General features: G+C 40.4%; 2 protein-coding genes across 5 annotated transcripts; both read right to left on the minus strand.

Annotated features, from left to right (window-relative positions):
- Positions 1–84: 84 nt before the first annotated feature.
- Positions 85–5,592, minus strand: LOC143519501 (proton channel OTOP2-like). Of its 3 annotated transcripts, none has more exons than XM_077013001.1 (7): positions 3,699–5,592; positions 3,341–3,477; positions 3,050–3,108; positions 2,882–2,904; positions 1,776–2,500; positions 1,460–1,618; positions 85–1,295 (listed from the first exon to the last, which is right to left on the minus strand). In XM_077013001.1, the coding sequence occupies exons 1-7, from the start codon at positions 4,048–4,050 to the stop codon at positions 1,128–1,130; spliced, it is 1,623 nt and encodes a 540-aa protein (XP_076869116.1). In that variant the 5' UTR covers positions 4,051–5,592; the 3' UTR covers positions 85–1,127. The 3 variants fall into 3 exon arrangements, with proteins under 3 accessions (XP_076869116.1, XP_076869115.1, XP_076869114.1); XM_077013000.1 differs by having other exon boundaries at positions 1,460–1,615; positions 2,794–2,933; XM_077012999.1 differs by having other exon boundaries at positions 2,794–2,933.
- Positions 5,593–5,730: 138 nt separating this feature from the next.
- Positions 5,731–12,909, minus strand: LOC143519503 (uncharacterized). Of its 2 annotated transcripts, none has more exons than XM_077013005.1 (10): positions 12,736–12,909; positions 11,822–12,142; positions 11,238–11,576; positions 11,096–11,125; positions 7,768–8,076; positions 7,469–7,516; positions 6,790–6,936; positions 6,615–6,662; positions 6,364–6,414; positions 5,731–6,082 (listed from the first exon to the last, which is right to left on the minus strand). In XM_077013005.1, exons 1-10 carry the CDS (start codon positions 12,803–12,805, stop codon positions 6,000–6,002), a joined length of 1,446 nt encoding a protein of 481 aa, XP_076869120.1. In that variant the 5' UTR covers positions 12,806–12,909; the 3' UTR covers positions 5,731–5,999. The 2 variants fall into 2 exon arrangements, with proteins under 2 accessions (XP_076869120.1, XP_076869119.1); XM_077013004.1 differs by having other exon boundaries at positions 6,790–6,966.
- Between the last annotated feature and the right edge of the window lie 1,225 nt (positions 12,910–14,134).

A 14,134-nucleotide genomic window follows, 5' to 3' on the forward strand; every position in this document is an offset into this window, starting at 1 on the left:
AGACAGAGGACACGTGCTTTTATTTTGAATACATTCTGAATACATTTTTGTATTATAGAATGCTGAGATACAATTAGTGTGACGGGCAGGGTGAGCGAAATCAGGGCCGGAGTGGGACACTTTTTCAGCCCGGGAGTTTCATGCCCAAATCCGGCCCAAAATTATTTTCCCCTCCCAATCGGCCCAAACTAGAGACTGGCATGAGCCGGCCCATCGGGAATCCTCCCGAATCTCCCGATTAGTCACTCCGGCTCTGAGCTAAATAAAATGGAAGCGATCACGCCAAATCTCAGGGAAAAAGGATGGTTTAATATAGAAAGTGCGCAAACCAAAAACCCGTGACATGATCCAAATGAAGGATATAATGACCAGCGGTCAACTGGTACAAAGACAAGACATATATAGACAAACAAACGACCCTCAGGTGAGACAGATCGCGGGCCTCGCCCACCTGAGGGACGAACACAACATGACCACAACAGGACAGCTGCCGCTGTGGATGGGGGCGACCAGCAGGGGGCCCGCCGTAGCGTGACAATTAGTTTGTTATAAAATTAAATACACAAAAGATCACTTAAAGGCAACAAGATTTTCTCCCAACTCCAACAAGATCTGAATATGATATTAAATGCTTTGTTTTTAAATGTTTATTAAATATGTATTAAATATTGAGAACCAATGGCAGTATACATTCTTTTACAGTTTTATTTCTACACATTTCTGGTGACATTAAATGAACTACTCCTGACAAATTCATGTACAAATAAATATATATTGAGCACAGCTCCACTTCCTGGACAAAAGACAGTACTGCAGGTTAGACTTCCCCAGTGGCACATAACCAGGGCCCAGCATATTTCTGAGGTATCTGTGTATCTTTCCCTCCACACAGGGTTTGGCATCAGGTGGGTTATAGAAGTGAAATACATCATACATGCACAACATGCGTACGCAAATGACACTGATCCTTTCTTATTTAGTTATTTTTTATTTATGTTATAAAATAATAATATCTTTAAAAATGTAATAAATACAAGCATGACTATTGTTAAGATGGTCTGTAGAGAACAAGTGTTGGCTAACTATGTAAGTGTGATTGTGTGTGTGGGTGCGTGTTGAGTAGATGATCACTCTGAGATGTGCTCCATCAGCGCTCCTACAGCGTGCATCCTGTAGAACACAGTGAGGGGCTGGCTCAGGTTCACCAGCACAAACCACACTGAGAACCCAAAGAACTGCTTCCCCACACTAGTCTTGAGCTCGGGCCGGGCACCAAACGCCGACATCACCCACAGCTGCTCCAGCGGAAACACACACAGCGTTGTTAGACGCACAGATTAATAAACCACACAGCACATTAATCCACCGCTGACGTGTAGATCAGGTTAAATTTGACCACAGTGTGTTGAAACAAAAGTGCTGTAAAGTATTGGGATTTCCAAGGCCTTTGCCCACTAACCGTGATGTTTGACAGGACAAGAAATGCACAGATCTCCTTAATGACTCTTCTTTTCAAGTGATCAGTTATATGCTCTTCCCTGCCTGTAGGGGGCACTGATATGTCATTTTCGTCCTCTAATTCATGTTCCTTTGCAGCATTATCTTCCTTTTCTGTCTGCTTTACAACAGAAGGTAGACATTGTTGCTTTAGCCACACCACACAGTAAAAGGACAGTTGTATGAACACAACTGAATGAAAATTGAATGGACAAATGAAATTGAATGGACAAATGAACAAATGAAATTGAATGGAGACTTTGTAAAGTGAAACTTACGACATTTTCCAGTTGGTCTTCTTTTGCATTTATGCTGGAGTGTGTATGCGGGTACCCATCTGCATGCGGACGCACCTGGGGCGTAACATGGGGCTGTGTGTGAAGGTGCAGTGCCTTGATGATGAAAATGTTCTGCATCACCATTTCCACCAGGCTGAGCAACGAGTACGACAAGTCCAGGCTTCCCAGAATGCCGCTGGGCCCCAGCGCTAGGGCGGCCACGATGGTGAGGTAAGAGAGTGCGAGCTGGCCCACGGCGGTGCCTAGCAGCAGAGTCACGTCCAGGCTGCGTGTGGGGTTTCTGCCCCCTCCCTGCCCTTCCTGCCCCTGCAAGAGCGTGCAGGTCAGCGAGCACAGCGTCATGGTGGGGAGCAGAACCAGATGGAAGCAGTAGAAGAGCAGCAAGGCCGAGAGGCGCATGGCCTTCTGGTCTATCCACACGTGGTAGAGCATGAACACACAAACCCCGCTCAGCAGCACCAGCGAGCCCAGCAGTGAGCCCTGCAGAACCCCCCCGCGCCATACCGAACGCAGCAGGGTCTTCTGAACACGTTCAGTCCGGACTCCGCTCACATGGCGGCCCACGTTCTTCCACATGACGTATAGCATGCAGGTAGCCAGTAGCGTGAACTCCATGTTAAAGGGGTACAGGATCTCGTAGCCCTTCTGGAAGACCACGCACAAAGTATCGCCATTGCACTGGCAAACAGGCCTGTTCCATACACCTAAAAACAAACAGTTCATTGACTTCACCTGCTTTGGGAGTGTTTAATCATGCACTTGCAAGACTATACTTATAGAAAGTATCACAGCTCGGTTCAGAAATACATACATTTTTATTTTGAAGCAGAAGCCATTTTACTGCACTGTGAGATTGTTGCCCTCAGAATTACAGACAAACAGTAACATATCATATCAGTAATGAAGTAATAGCAATGTCAATCTCTATCATGAGCTGAAAGTTAGCTGAAGCATCCCACTTCTGTCAGTACCAGCCCACTCTGTAGAGGAACCCAACCTGGTGCCTGTAAGAAGAGAGCGCTAGCGTTGACGTCTCCCTCCTGCCACTCCAGCTCTATCGCCGTGTGGACAGAATCATCTCTTACCGCACAGAACCACAGCAGTCCATCTGCACACAGGGTCAGCATCAACCCACACCTAACCAGAGAAACAGATACACACACTCACATGTGCACATTATACACGTGCACAGTCTTAGACATGAAATAATTTCATTTTAACTACAGAAAGTGTGGATAAAATGAGACAGGTACCTGGTAAGAACTTTGTGTTTATGAATGCAGTCTTTGGAGTGAGCCCATAGCATATAGGTCTGGGGGTAGAGACGGGATATTGCTAATGACACTGATGCTCACCCATAAACCCTCGTAATTGATCCTACTTTACTTCCCATGAGTGCAGGACAGGACATGGGTGTTTCATATAATTTCTCTCTGGGTGATCTGAAGTGAGATTTTGCATTATGATTATGCTATGGTTTGTTGACTATGCTTCTGTTTGTGGCTAGGTCATGACTGTGGTTAGATTGTGGCTAGCTGCATTACCTGGAGGATGAAGAATGGGGCCTGAATGAAGGGTGAGAGGATTTTAGCAAGAGGCTGACACTGTCTCAACAGCAGGTAGTAGCCCATCCAAAACACACACAGCAACAGACTGAGTGCTGCAAATAACATCAACACCGCTGGCACAGGGTTCCACACACACACACACACACACACACACGTAGAATATTGGGTTAATTTCGTTCACCATTGGAACAGTGAAGTAAGAATGGAGAGAACAGACAAAATTTTGTTACTGTTTCAAACTCATTAAAGTTAAAATTATTTAGCAAAAAAGCTAGTCAGCAGTAAAGGTAACAGAGAATTTTATAGAAAGATGCAGAGAAACACTGCTGTTTACCCATGACAGTGGCACTCCCTGCATGATGGTCAGTGTGGGCTGGGGAACCGGGCTGTTTTTGAGACCACAGTAGATACCAGAGCATCCACACCAAACCGAGCCCCATCAGAACCATGACGAACACCTCGGGCTGCTGGAGGCCCACAGGGTTAAACGTCTCGCCAACCACCAGGGCAGTGCCAAACACTGCCACATTCAGTCCCAAGAGCCCAGAAGTGAGTCTGTGGCCAATCGGAATCCACTGCGATGCGTGATCCACTACCTGGTCACTGTCCACAGCCTCCACAGAGACACCCCACTCCACATCCACAGACACAGCCCGCTCCACCAGTGCATCGCATCCTACCTGCATTCTTCCTTCGACCAGCTTCAACCTTCAATCAAAACAACTTTCTCTACCACCCAACACCAGGGGACAACCATCAGGGGACACAAAGACAACCACTACGTCCTGTCTCTGTGTCTCTGTTTCTCTTCGTCCCAAGTATTACAGAGGGTCAGACCGATCAGTTGTTATTTTAGGATACGACACACCATATAATCTTGCAGCACCTGGGGTTCTAGCCCACACCTGTCAAAGGCCTGAGGGACTGAAGTTCATGTGCCAGAGAGAGGAAGTGGGTGTGCTACCATTACAGCACATTCAAGGTTGTGATAATATGTGTCCTGTCATATAGGTAGCTTTAATTAATAAGTACCTAAGGAACAAAGTTCAGGGCATGTATTAAGTGATAAAGGGGTCTGAGTTAGTCGAACCACAGATTATATGACTGAAGTGCTTTTTTTTAGATTGTCCACTTTCAATCCTTAAAGTTCTTTCAATCCTTTTAATCCTTAAAATTCAAGCTTTAAAGTATGAGGCCGGCTAATTTTCTCCAGGCCCTTTGCTAACAAGACTTACATATTTCTGTTTTGAGACCAGGTTCTGTGATTACATGAGAACAGGTCTTTATGCAACAGAGACGTTGTCGAGATATTAGGGATCTCATCTGGTTAATGTATAGGAATACACCTGCTGCTTTAAGCTTTTTCTATTCTTATGTAAAGCAATATGTGTAGCCGTTGTGCATGAAAGGATAGATCAGCCTGCCTTCTGTTGCTGGTCTGCATGGATCTTGGTTGTACTTGTCATTGAACAGACGCCCTCTGCTGGCCGCCTGTGTCAGCTGCAGCAGTATTTGTGTTGTCTTGTCATGTTCCCACACCTCAGGTCACCTGTCATTGTCTTTATACTGTATGTTGTGTGTTTGTACCAGCATATTTCTGGTTATTTTTATTTGAATAAAATTTTTTATTTTATGTTGGAGCACCTTTTGTGTTTTTAAAATCCCCGTTTTTCCTTTGTGACTTTCTACACGTGCTTCACCTGTGACAGTATTGCTCTTTGTTGTAAATTTGCAATTTATTGTCTATGTATTTTTGTGTGTGACTGAGACAATCTCTTCATTATAATGTACATTATGTTCATGGTTAAAAAATTCGTTCATGGCTAGCTTTAAAAACTGCTTCTTTGTTATGTTTCTGAACCGTCAGCCTTGTTTTAGAGGTTGGTTGTGTCACAGTCCCCTCGGCAACCCTCTTGTTTTGGTTTGGTTTGTGTCTTGAGTTTCTCTTTGGGTGCTTTTATTTTGAAATTCCTAATTGTGTCTAGTTTCACGTCCTTTCCTTGTACTTTGCCCCCTCGTCATGGTTTTCTTTTGGTTTGTGTATTTTAACCCTGTGTTCTGTTCGTTGTTGTTTGTTAGCTCATGTCTTGTGTTCTGGTGTTAAGTTCAGTCTCTGCAGGTTTGCTTTGTGTGTCTTTGTTTGTCTATGTAACTTCTATACGTTGTGTCCATGTCCTTGTTCATATGTCTATATTTGTAGCTAGTATTTACTTGGTTGATGCCTTTAGTCTTATTAGTTCTAGTCTTCCTTGTATGTCTTTTGTTAATAAATCATTATAAAACTCCAAGATCTCCTGCAGTTTCGTCAACCCGCCTCCCCGAGTGCGGTTTTCTGTAGGAGATTACTGCAAAACAAATAAAGTGTCTGGAGATTCAGAATAGCATTTATACAATGTAGACTGCATAACACAAAAAATATCATTACAAATAAATAAGTATCATACTGAGCATTCATCTGTGTAATATGACCCATAAACCAGCACAGGATCAATTCAAAACAGTATTACATAAGCATGTATAAGTATTGTTAAGTAATTCTATTATATTTTAGGGCATTTTAAGTCATACATCTCTAATGTTTTTGAAAATATAAGAAGCTAAGTGAAGGAAAACATTAAATCAAATAAATTTGGACTTAAATTCCATAGACATATTCACACTTGTTGGAGATGACTGGTACATCCAGGTAACCCTGTGGCCCTGTGCACTGGTCCTTAACTGTTGGGGAAGTAATGTAATATGTTATTACTGAACCTGGTTAGTCAAATGAAGTGGTTTTGATTAATCATCAAAAAATAGACAAATTTATATTGTGTCCAGTGTAGTCACAATAAAATTTAAATTCCTCTCGATATGCATGTTGAATGTTTTTGTTTAAGTTTACATACTATCATTAATACACTTATTAATAGATGTGACCTATTGGTTATTGCCCTGCTCAGAAATCACCATCTCCATCTACTGATCACAAATAACTCTTCAGAACAACAGAAACTTACAAGTGCACATTTCTGCAGTGTTGAATTCCACTAAGGAATACATGGTATTATCTGCAAACAAGGAGAGAAAAGGTTGATTTGCAATTACCAGTGCTGTAACAAAATATTGCTAGAAAGAAATCTAATTTACTAAATGTAATAATTTTAGTGAGTCATGTTTAGCAACTTTGCAAATGTTCTTTGTCATTAGTGCTGTGGAGAAGTTTATTCATGTCATAGTCAGAAATTCAAAGTCATTCAAAAGCACTCACCATTTACTAAAATTTCTTCATATGATGTATACTGATTCTCAAGTTCAACTATGGGGAAAGAGTTGCTTTGTCATTAGCATCAATGATGGTTAATACAGGTTTTTGTTCTTTCAAATTAGTCACTGCAGTTGTATTATACATACAGAGGAAAAAAGATGTACATGTTTGAACCTACTTTTGCTTTCAACTTTACTCTTGCGTTTTCTCAAACAGAAGCCCACTGCTACCAGTAGGGCTATTAGGATGAACCCAAAGACCGTTGAGACAGTCACCATCACAGTCACATTGGAGTTGCCATCCACAGGCCCCTCTCGTCTGCTATCTGGTGGTGTTGATGGGAAGTGTGTAGTCTCTGAATTTATTGTGCATAGAAACAGGAATAATATACTGTACATAATAATTTGTTTTACTTTTTCAGGATCCAATGATTCAATGATTGAAAAGAAAACACTCTGGGACACAAAACAGAAACTGTGATGAAAACCAAGAGTCCAAAGACTCTAGGCAGCACTCAAAAGAGGAAGCAGTCACCTTTAGTCAGCATTTTAGTCAGGTACTGATTGCATAATGATTCACAGTAAAGAATACAAAATGTAAATGGTAAAATGTTGTTCTCTTAAAGTAACTTAGACACATTAGAGATAAACTAGCAAGTGTGCTTTAATATTCCATTGCATTATTGTGCTTCAGTCAAGTTGGTACTGCATGTTTAAAACTACTGCACATTAGTGTTAAACATTCCTACAGTTGGGGAATAAAGGTTTAATATGAATATGTGTCAAATAGTTGACTTTTGTCAACACAAGATCAGGCTCAAAATGTAATCAAAAACAAAGTACTAAAACAAACCTTACCTTTATTGAACACTGAAATAATGTCTCCCCCACTTTCAAAATGTTTCTCTGCGAGAGCAAATGTCAAACAAATATCAAATATTGTTAATAAATAAATAAATTACACAACACAACACCCAGAACAAGGCCACATTATACTAGAAGTGTGTCACACTTGTGAGAAACAAAAAGCCACAGGAACTGCACATTATGCTGAACAGATAAAGAGTCATAAGTAAATCCTGTTGGTCAGAGCTGTGGCATCATTTTAGCTAAACAAGTCAAAACTTTTCAGAGTTTTAGGTTTCTTGGACACAAACCTGTGACAATAAGCCTAAATCGAGAACATGCGTTGGCATTCACTGCACACCCATACCACTGAGCATCTGCAAACTCCACAGAACCAATGGTTAGAGATCCGTTTTTTAGTACTGTTGATCTCTCACAAAGAGGTTTCTGGTCTGAGCTGGAGGTGCACAGTGAGGGGCAGTGGTTTGTGGGAGAACTCTGATCTCCTTCAATGGTTCTCCAGATGACCTCTTTGGCTTCAGGGTGTAAGGTCAGCACAGGGCATGAAAACGTAACTGTGGAGTTGACCATTACACTGAAAGAGCCGACATGTTGACAGTCTGAGAAGAGGAGAGAGAAGACAGAATCAGCAAGGGCGACTACATTTATACTGCAAATGGAAAGTACCAGACCCAGAAAAAAACACTTCCTCAAAATATGGGTGACCTAAATAATTCTACTAAAATTTAATACAAACAAGAAATATAATCACACGCTGTTAATTATTTGAAATCAGAGGATCCTGACCTACTAGCTTTCACTAGGAAGTTTCAAAGGTATTTTGGCTAGTTGCCAAAAGGTTGTTAACTTCTGACAAATTTGTACAGCAGGATGCCAAGGAATTATTTTCACTTTCCATGCTTTTTTTTCAGTATTTTAACAATACTTGTCTAAGACAAAGACAAACCAATGACACAGACAACATGCACACGTAATAAATAACCAGACACTAAACACACATGCACCACACAATGCTAACACGTTGAGAGAAAGGTGAAACAAATGACACAGGTGCCCACACACATGAACATGCACACACATGAAGACATACTTTAACACACTGACACACAGCTCTGGGTATGTTTGTGGGCACTCCAGGTGGGTTAAATTTACAGAGAGGAATTTCCATAAGGGGACTGTTAAAGGTATGAAGATAAAGGTATGAAAAAGGTATTATATCTTTATAGGTGTGTGTGTGTGTGTGTGTGTGTGTGTGTGTGTGTGTGTGTGTGTGTGTGTGCGTGTGTGTGTGTGTGTGTAATCTAAATAGCGTGAGGCAAATCCTGAGAGGTCAGATGGAAGCCACTAACATCAAGACAAGGAAACTCCTCACAATGCATAGAGGGATTCATAGTAAATCCAATACTCAGAGACTTTACACTAAGTGGAAATATGGGGGCCCAGAACTAGTAAGAATCAGAGCCACTATCCAGGATGAAACAACTGAGAGCCAGAAGTTCGCAGGAATATGGCCCCAAGTGATGACATGCTTAGTAAGTACCTCAGACAGCCGACACCTGAGGAGATAGGAATGAGTAGAAGCAAAAAACATCACGGCAAACTGTGAAAGTGGCCAATATGGAAACATCCTACCAATTGATGGGAAAGTTGATGATTAATGCTGCCATGATGAGTGCCTCTGAGACAGAGCACAGAAAGAAGCTCTGGATACAAGATCAATTGAGACTGGGATCAACAGCAGGCAGGACCCCAGATGCTGGCTGTGCCAAAATGCCCCAGAGACAGTCCAGCACATAACCGCATGATGCAAGATGTTACCAGGCAAGGCACACGTGGAACACCACAAGCAAGACTGGAACAGTATACAGAAACATCTGTGCCAACAACAGGCTGGAAGTCCCAAGGTCAAAATGGGATTCACCTAAACTCCAGATACAAACTGACAAGATGGTAATGGCTAAGGAACATAAGGAACATAACAAAAACTGAATATTTACAGTGTTGATTCTTTCATGAGTGAGTTCATGAGTGATGTCAACCCCTTTTCACCTAATCAGTGTTTGGAGTTGATCAGTGTTTCTGGGTTTGTTTGTCCACCCTCTTATTGAGGACTGACCACAGTGGGAAGAACCTGGGAGGTTTCGTGGCCATGGACTCAAAGGTTTTATGTTTTATTCACAGAGCCACTTAGTTATCACTTTTGCCTTGTGATATGGTGTTCCATCATGCTGGAAAAACCACTGTTCATGTTTTGGAAATCTTGTAATTTCTTGGAACAATATTACAAATAAGAGCAACTCTGTACTCTGGTACGCTGTACGCTGGTTATGAGCTCTCCTTAAACAGAGGTCTTCTTATACCTTTCAGAGTTTTTCACCTTCCTGTTTCCTATCTACTCGCTGACATTTGTGGTTTACCAAGAAAGCACACCCAGCCTCAGCAGTCACCTTCTCCTGTTTCTTTGCTAGCCTTTTGTATTTAATTGCACCTTACATTCGTTCATGCTTGTGCATATCTGAAACATTACTTCTGTAAGAGCAAGCATTCTTTCACTTCTACTGCAAAAAATACATACATCATCTACAAACATTTCCTTCAGACATTTTGACCTCAGTACATTGTGTTTAACACAAGCATTCCAAATTGCTCTTGGATACTTTGGGATAAGTTGCTCTTGAATGAAGTTTTGACACCATTTCTTATTCATGGTAGTGTTCTTAAGCAACATTTTGAGTGAACCCACTCTCCTGGGTGAGAAGCAACCCCACATATAAATCGTCACCATGGTTAACAGAAGAGAATTTAAACACACCACTACCCTTTTAAAGCAACCAGTCTGCTCTTCTAATCAAGCATGTTTTACATTGCAATGGATTGAGATACTGTCATCCAGACTGTCATCCATTAAGAAGCACTTGCTAAAAAATGCCACCATCAAAATCAGTTGTATGCCAGGAAACCAAACAAATTTCACTTGTCTACCAATTCTGACAAGAAAAGAAGTCAAACAGTCAACCAGAAATCCAGAAACCAGTTGAGGGTTCCCAGAAGTGTCTGGTCAAGGAGCATCTTGCTAATGCTGAATGCTAACATATGAATGCAAAAATGAACCCTATACCAGCAAACCAGTATTACTGAAACCAACAATACAACTGGAATGTACTGGTAACAATACAACTGGTATATACTGCTGCAGTAGTGGGCAAGATGCAGAAAACAGAAGTGCTGATAGATGTGGAAATCCCAAGTGATGAAACCATCAAAAGGAGACAATATGAGATGTTGCAAAAATACCATGGACTGAAACAAGAAGAAGATAATGAAGAAGGTTAACATCACGGTTGTCATGACAGGGCAACCTGGGGCAGTGACCCTACACTTGAGGAATGGCTTCAAATGAGTCCAGAACAGTTCAATCCAAGTAACAGCAAAACTACAGGACCACACCCTCAAACTCTCAGATCTCCTCTGTAGAAGGCCTGATTATTGAGCATGAGGGGGACACAGAAGTGAGACAGATATAAACAGTATACACACTCACAAACACACAGACATCATTCTACACATATGCTACAGTTAGTTGAGGAACTAAAAAATTGTGCCGTGTGCATGCCTTACCTTCAGCCCTAAGCTGAAATGGTTTTTCCTCTGAAGGAATAGAGAAACAAGGCAGGACAATAATAATTTTCTTGGGAAAAATAAGAACTTTAAGTTAATTTCAGAAAGCATTATGTTTTTGTGGTTGGGCTTAAAAACGAACCTTTGACAGTAATTCTAACTTCTGCACAGTACTGCATGGCCTCAACTTTACACCTATACCAAGAAGCATCTATCTTCTCCACAGGCCTAATGATCAGCGATTCTGTTCCTGTTGCTGGGTCCTGCACTGTTCTCACTCTCTCACACTGGGGTATGATGTTTGTCCTGTCCTTGTTTGCTACAGTGCATGAAGAGGGGCAGTGCTGCACAGAAATTGATTTATCTCCTTCAACAACCTCCCAGATGACGTGGGTAGGTCCCGTCTGTGGAGTGGGTACGGGGCATGTGAATATAGCTACTGAGTTCTGCACTGCTTCAACTTTTTCCAAAATTTCACACTCTACGTATGGGAGAAAGGAGACAACAGGTGCATTTGGTGAGGATGAAACCATGAGACATGCAAATAACAAACATTCAGAAATAAAGCTTATACAAAACCTAATCTAAATTTTTTGGCATGATCAATAACATGGATCCATCAGTTTTCTCAAATGTATTGTTAGATCTCAGTCTCAAGTCATTATTTTGGAAGAGACACAGTAATACATTTGGAAGCATTCTACAACCTAGCATGAGACATCTCACCTCTAATCTTCAGTAACATTCTTGAGACATTAAGGCAGTTCTGGCCCCTGTGCACTTCACATTTATACCATCCATTATCTGAGAAGCGCCCTTTGTGTAATACAAATATCACTGTGCCTGAGCGTCTCTGAAGAGACCATCTTTGCTGCTCTGCTGTGAGATTGCTGGTGGGATAGAGCAGCTCTTCCATTTCATTTCCTTTTGGGAGTTTGTAAAGGGTAAAAGTGAGAGGGGCAAGATCGTGCTGTTCAGTGTAGCAGGGTAGTAGTGCATCTTGTCCTTGCAATCCATATATCTCCTCATAGGGCGTCTCCGTGACAGCTAACAGGATGCAAGAAGAAGCAAGCAGTCAAGTTACAAAGATGGAGACCTTAGAAAACAGAAGTGCTCAGGCAATTAGAGATAATAAGTGAACTTTACAGTAGACAAATGAGAAAGTGGACTGCAGCTTTTTCTCATTTACTCATGTTGCATTGCATTAACATTTCACCATTCTCAGATGAAATGTTACTTTCATGACGAATATCACAAAGCCTATATAACAAAGAAAAATCAAAGGTATTTCAATTTGACTAAAATTTATTTAATTGTGGGATGGGGTTCTAAACATGCATTGCCAAGTGTGTGCTAGCTAACATAAGAGCTTAAATGTGATATTAATGTGTTATTACGGAATTTGACCTTTCCTTTTCTCTCCAAAGAGATCAAATGAAGACGAAAAACAAGACTCAAAAGCAGAAATGCACAAGTGCTGCGTTCTCGCTGTGACAGTAAACAAATCCAAAAGCAGCTGGATCTTAAAACACAGAACTGTGCCATGGAGCATTTATCTGTTGTGTGTCCTGACAAATATCTAGCAGTGATGTGGGCAAAAAGCTGCAGAGTAGTGATGTTTAAATAAATGTCAATCTCACCTGTGCATTCTGTTGGGACAACCATTAAGAGAATAACTTCTGAGTAGCATAAAGTCCAAAAGTGTGACATCTTTCCAGTGCCGGTCTATAGAGACTAAAATGATAATCCTTCCTCAGAGTCTACGCTGAATTGATGACATTCGTAGTCCTCTGGCTGCTCAGACCTGTTTTCTATCTGAGTGTTCAGTAGCCACTTCCTGATTATAAGGGAAACGGGACATATGACAAATAGCCTGCTTTTATGTTTATAGAACAATAAATCACAAACTGACCAACAAACCAAACAGCCCTGCCCAATTAAAAAACGAACAAATAAATTAATAAATCCAACTCAGATCTTCCACTATTTTGCCTTTTTAAAAATCTGATGTTTCCCCACTACTAAAGCAACAAAAAAATATTCAAACTACAACAGATCTCCAACAGATGCATTGGAGCATATATAGATTAGTCTATCTATAGTCCATATATAGATTAGTCTATCTATAGTCCATCTATAGATTAGTCTATCTATAGTCCATCTATAGATTAGTCTATCTATAGTCCATCTATAGATTAGTCTATCTATAGTCCATCTATAGATTAGTCTATCTATAGTCCATATATAGATTAGTCTATCTATAGTCCATATATAGATTAGTCTATCTATAGTCCATCTATAGATTAGTCTATCTATAGTCCATATATAGATTAGTCTATCTATAGTCCATCTATAGATTAGTCTATCTATAGTCCATCTATAGATTAGTCTATCTATAGTCCATCTATAGATTAGTCTATCTATAGTCCATATATAGATTAGTCTATCTATAGTCCATATATAGATTAGTCTATCTATAGTCCATCTATAGATTAGTCTATCTATAGTCCATCTATAGATTAGTCTATCTATAGTCCATATATAGATTAGTCTATCTATAGTCCATATATAGATTAGTCTATCTATAGTCCATATATAGATTAGTCTATCTATAGTCCATATATAGATTAGTCTATCTATAGTCCATATATAGATTAGTCTATCTATAGTCCATCTATAGTCCATATATAGATTAGTCTATCTATAGTCCATCTATAGATTAGTCTATCTATAGTCCATATATAGATTAGTCTATCTATAGTCCATCTATAGATTAGTCTATCTATAGTCCATCTATAGATTAGTCTATCTATAGTCCATATATAGATTAGTCTATCTATAGTCCATATATAGATTAGTCTATCTATAGTCCATCTATAGATTAGTCTATCTATAGTCCATATATAGATTAGTCTATCTATAGTCCATCTATAGATTAGTCTATCTATAGTCCATATATAGATTAGTCTATCTATAGTCCATCTATAGATTAGTCCCCAACTTAATGACTAACAGATAAAATCACAAAGATGAAAATGT

The sequence above is a fragment of the Brachyhypopomus gauderio genome, chromosome 7 (assembly GCF_052324685.1).
Source record: "Brachyhypopomus gauderio isolate BG-103 chromosome 7, BGAUD_0.2, whole genome shotgun sequence".
Lineage (NCBI taxonomy): Eukaryota > Metazoa > Chordata > Actinopteri > Gymnotiformes > Hypopomidae > Brachyhypopomus > Brachyhypopomus gauderio.

Coding starts and splice junctions, on each gene's coding strand:
- LOC143519501 (XM_077012999.1), bottom strand. CDS start 4,050: ATGCAGGTAGGATGCGATGCACTGGTGGAGCGGGCTGTGTCTGTGGAT. Junction 2,934..3,049: donor AAACACAAAGTTCTTACCAG/GTACCTGTCTCA, acceptor TTCTCTGGTTAG/GTGTGGGTTGATGCTGACCC. Junction 1,619..1,775: donor AAGACCAACTGGAAAATGTC/GTAAGTTTCACT, acceptor TCTGTTGTAAAG/CAGACAGAAAAGGAAGATAA.
- LOC143519503 (XM_077013004.1), bottom strand. CDS start 12,805: ATGTCACACTTTTGGACTTTATGCTACTCAGAAGTTATTCTCTTAATG. Junction 7,517..7,767: donor ATTTAGGCTTATTGTCACAG/GTTTGTGTCCAA, acceptor TTGCTCTCGCAG/AGAAACATTTTGAAAGTGGG. Junction 6,967..7,468: donor TATTTCAGTGTTCAATAAAG/GTAAGGTTTGTT, acceptor CAATAAATTCAG/AGACTACACACTTCCCATCA.